This window comes from Ostrinia furnacalis, unplaced genomic scaffold (genome assembly GCF_004193835.3).
Source record: "Ostrinia furnacalis isolate ACB-3 unplaced genomic scaffold, ASM419383v2 OfSCF4778, whole genome shotgun sequence".
Classification (NCBI taxonomy): Eukaryota; Metazoa; Arthropoda; class Insecta; order Lepidoptera; family Crambidae; genus Ostrinia; species Ostrinia furnacalis.
Genome location: NW_021135017.1, coordinates 1 through 1,105, shown reverse-complemented (window position 1 = coordinate 1,105; position 1,105 = coordinate 1). Strand labels below are relative to the sequence as shown.

The 1,105-nt window shown below is 45.6% G+C and overlaps 1 protein-coding gene across 1 annotated transcript; it reads left to right on the top strand.

Annotated features, from left to right (window-relative positions):
* Positions 1 to 130: 130 nt before the first annotated feature.
* LOC114359971 (early nodulin-75-like) lies at positions 131 to 505 on the top strand (the record flags this gene model as incomplete). Its single annotated transcript, XM_028314516.1, has 1 exon — positions 131 to 505. A coding segment is annotated over one exon (375 nt), but the record flags the coding sequence as incomplete, so codon positions are not given.
* Positions 506 to 1,105: the final 600 nt, after the last annotated feature.

Here is a 1,105-nt window from a genome sequence, read left to right as displayed (position 1 = left end):
GAGTACTTTTCCAGGGGGGCCGGCCCCTGACATTTTGTATTAAACCTTTACCTTAGTTCATAAATGAGAACCATTCAGAAACCGAGCGATTAAACAAGACCTACATTTAAAATTTAGGTTTTATTTGCAGAACGAGTGGATGGAGGTAGTGAGAAAAGTCCGGGAGGTGTTCTTTTTGTCTGCACTGAGCCAGACGAGGCCCCCTGAGAAGCCTCCCCGCGAAGAGAGGCCCCACGTAGAAGGGCAACCAGAGGAAATGCCCCCTGGAGAGAGTCCCCCCGAAAATGGGCCACCCGGAGAGAGGCCCCCCGAAGAGAGGCCATCCGAAGTGAGGCCCCACGTAGAAGGGCAACCAGAGGAAATGCCCCCTGGAGAGAGTCCCCCCGAAAATGGGCCACCCGGAGAGAGGCCCCCCGAAGAGAGGCCACCCGGAGAAAGGCCTCTGGTCATCCCAAAAGAGGAGCCTGAGCATAGCGTAGAGAAATGCGATTCGGATTATGAGTAAGCTACCTGCAGTCTTATCATCATCCTCATTTCAGCCATAGGACGTCCACTGCTGAACATAGACCTCCCCCAATGCTTTCGATGTTGCCCGGTTATTAGCGACCTTCCTGCTACCTTTATTTTTTTTTAATACATTTTTGCACAATTTGAAAGCGTTGTTCCGAAGTAATTCTATTTTTTATTATGAAATATCAAAACATACTGACCACAAATGTACCACCAACTATCAAATTAACTATCACTAGAAACAGTGTAAGCAATTTAAAGTTGTATACCTCTAAAAAAAAACACCCTTTATTATTAAGGCTTGAGCATAAGGAAGGCTGAAGTACATCTGAAATCTCTGAAGTTTGATGTCTTAAAAAACCTCCCGTGCCGCTCCAATACCTCAGTTATGCGCTAGCTAGACCCTTAGTTTTATATTTCTATTGCACAATACAGATAGATTTCATTCAATGGGTAAAATCCCATTCATAAGATTAGGCGCACACCGTTGATTTTTACTTGACCGATAGTTGTGCCCGATTTCAAATTGTATGAAGAATCGGCCAAATCGAATCGGCGTAGTGTGCGCACTCCCATACATGCCCATACTGATCAA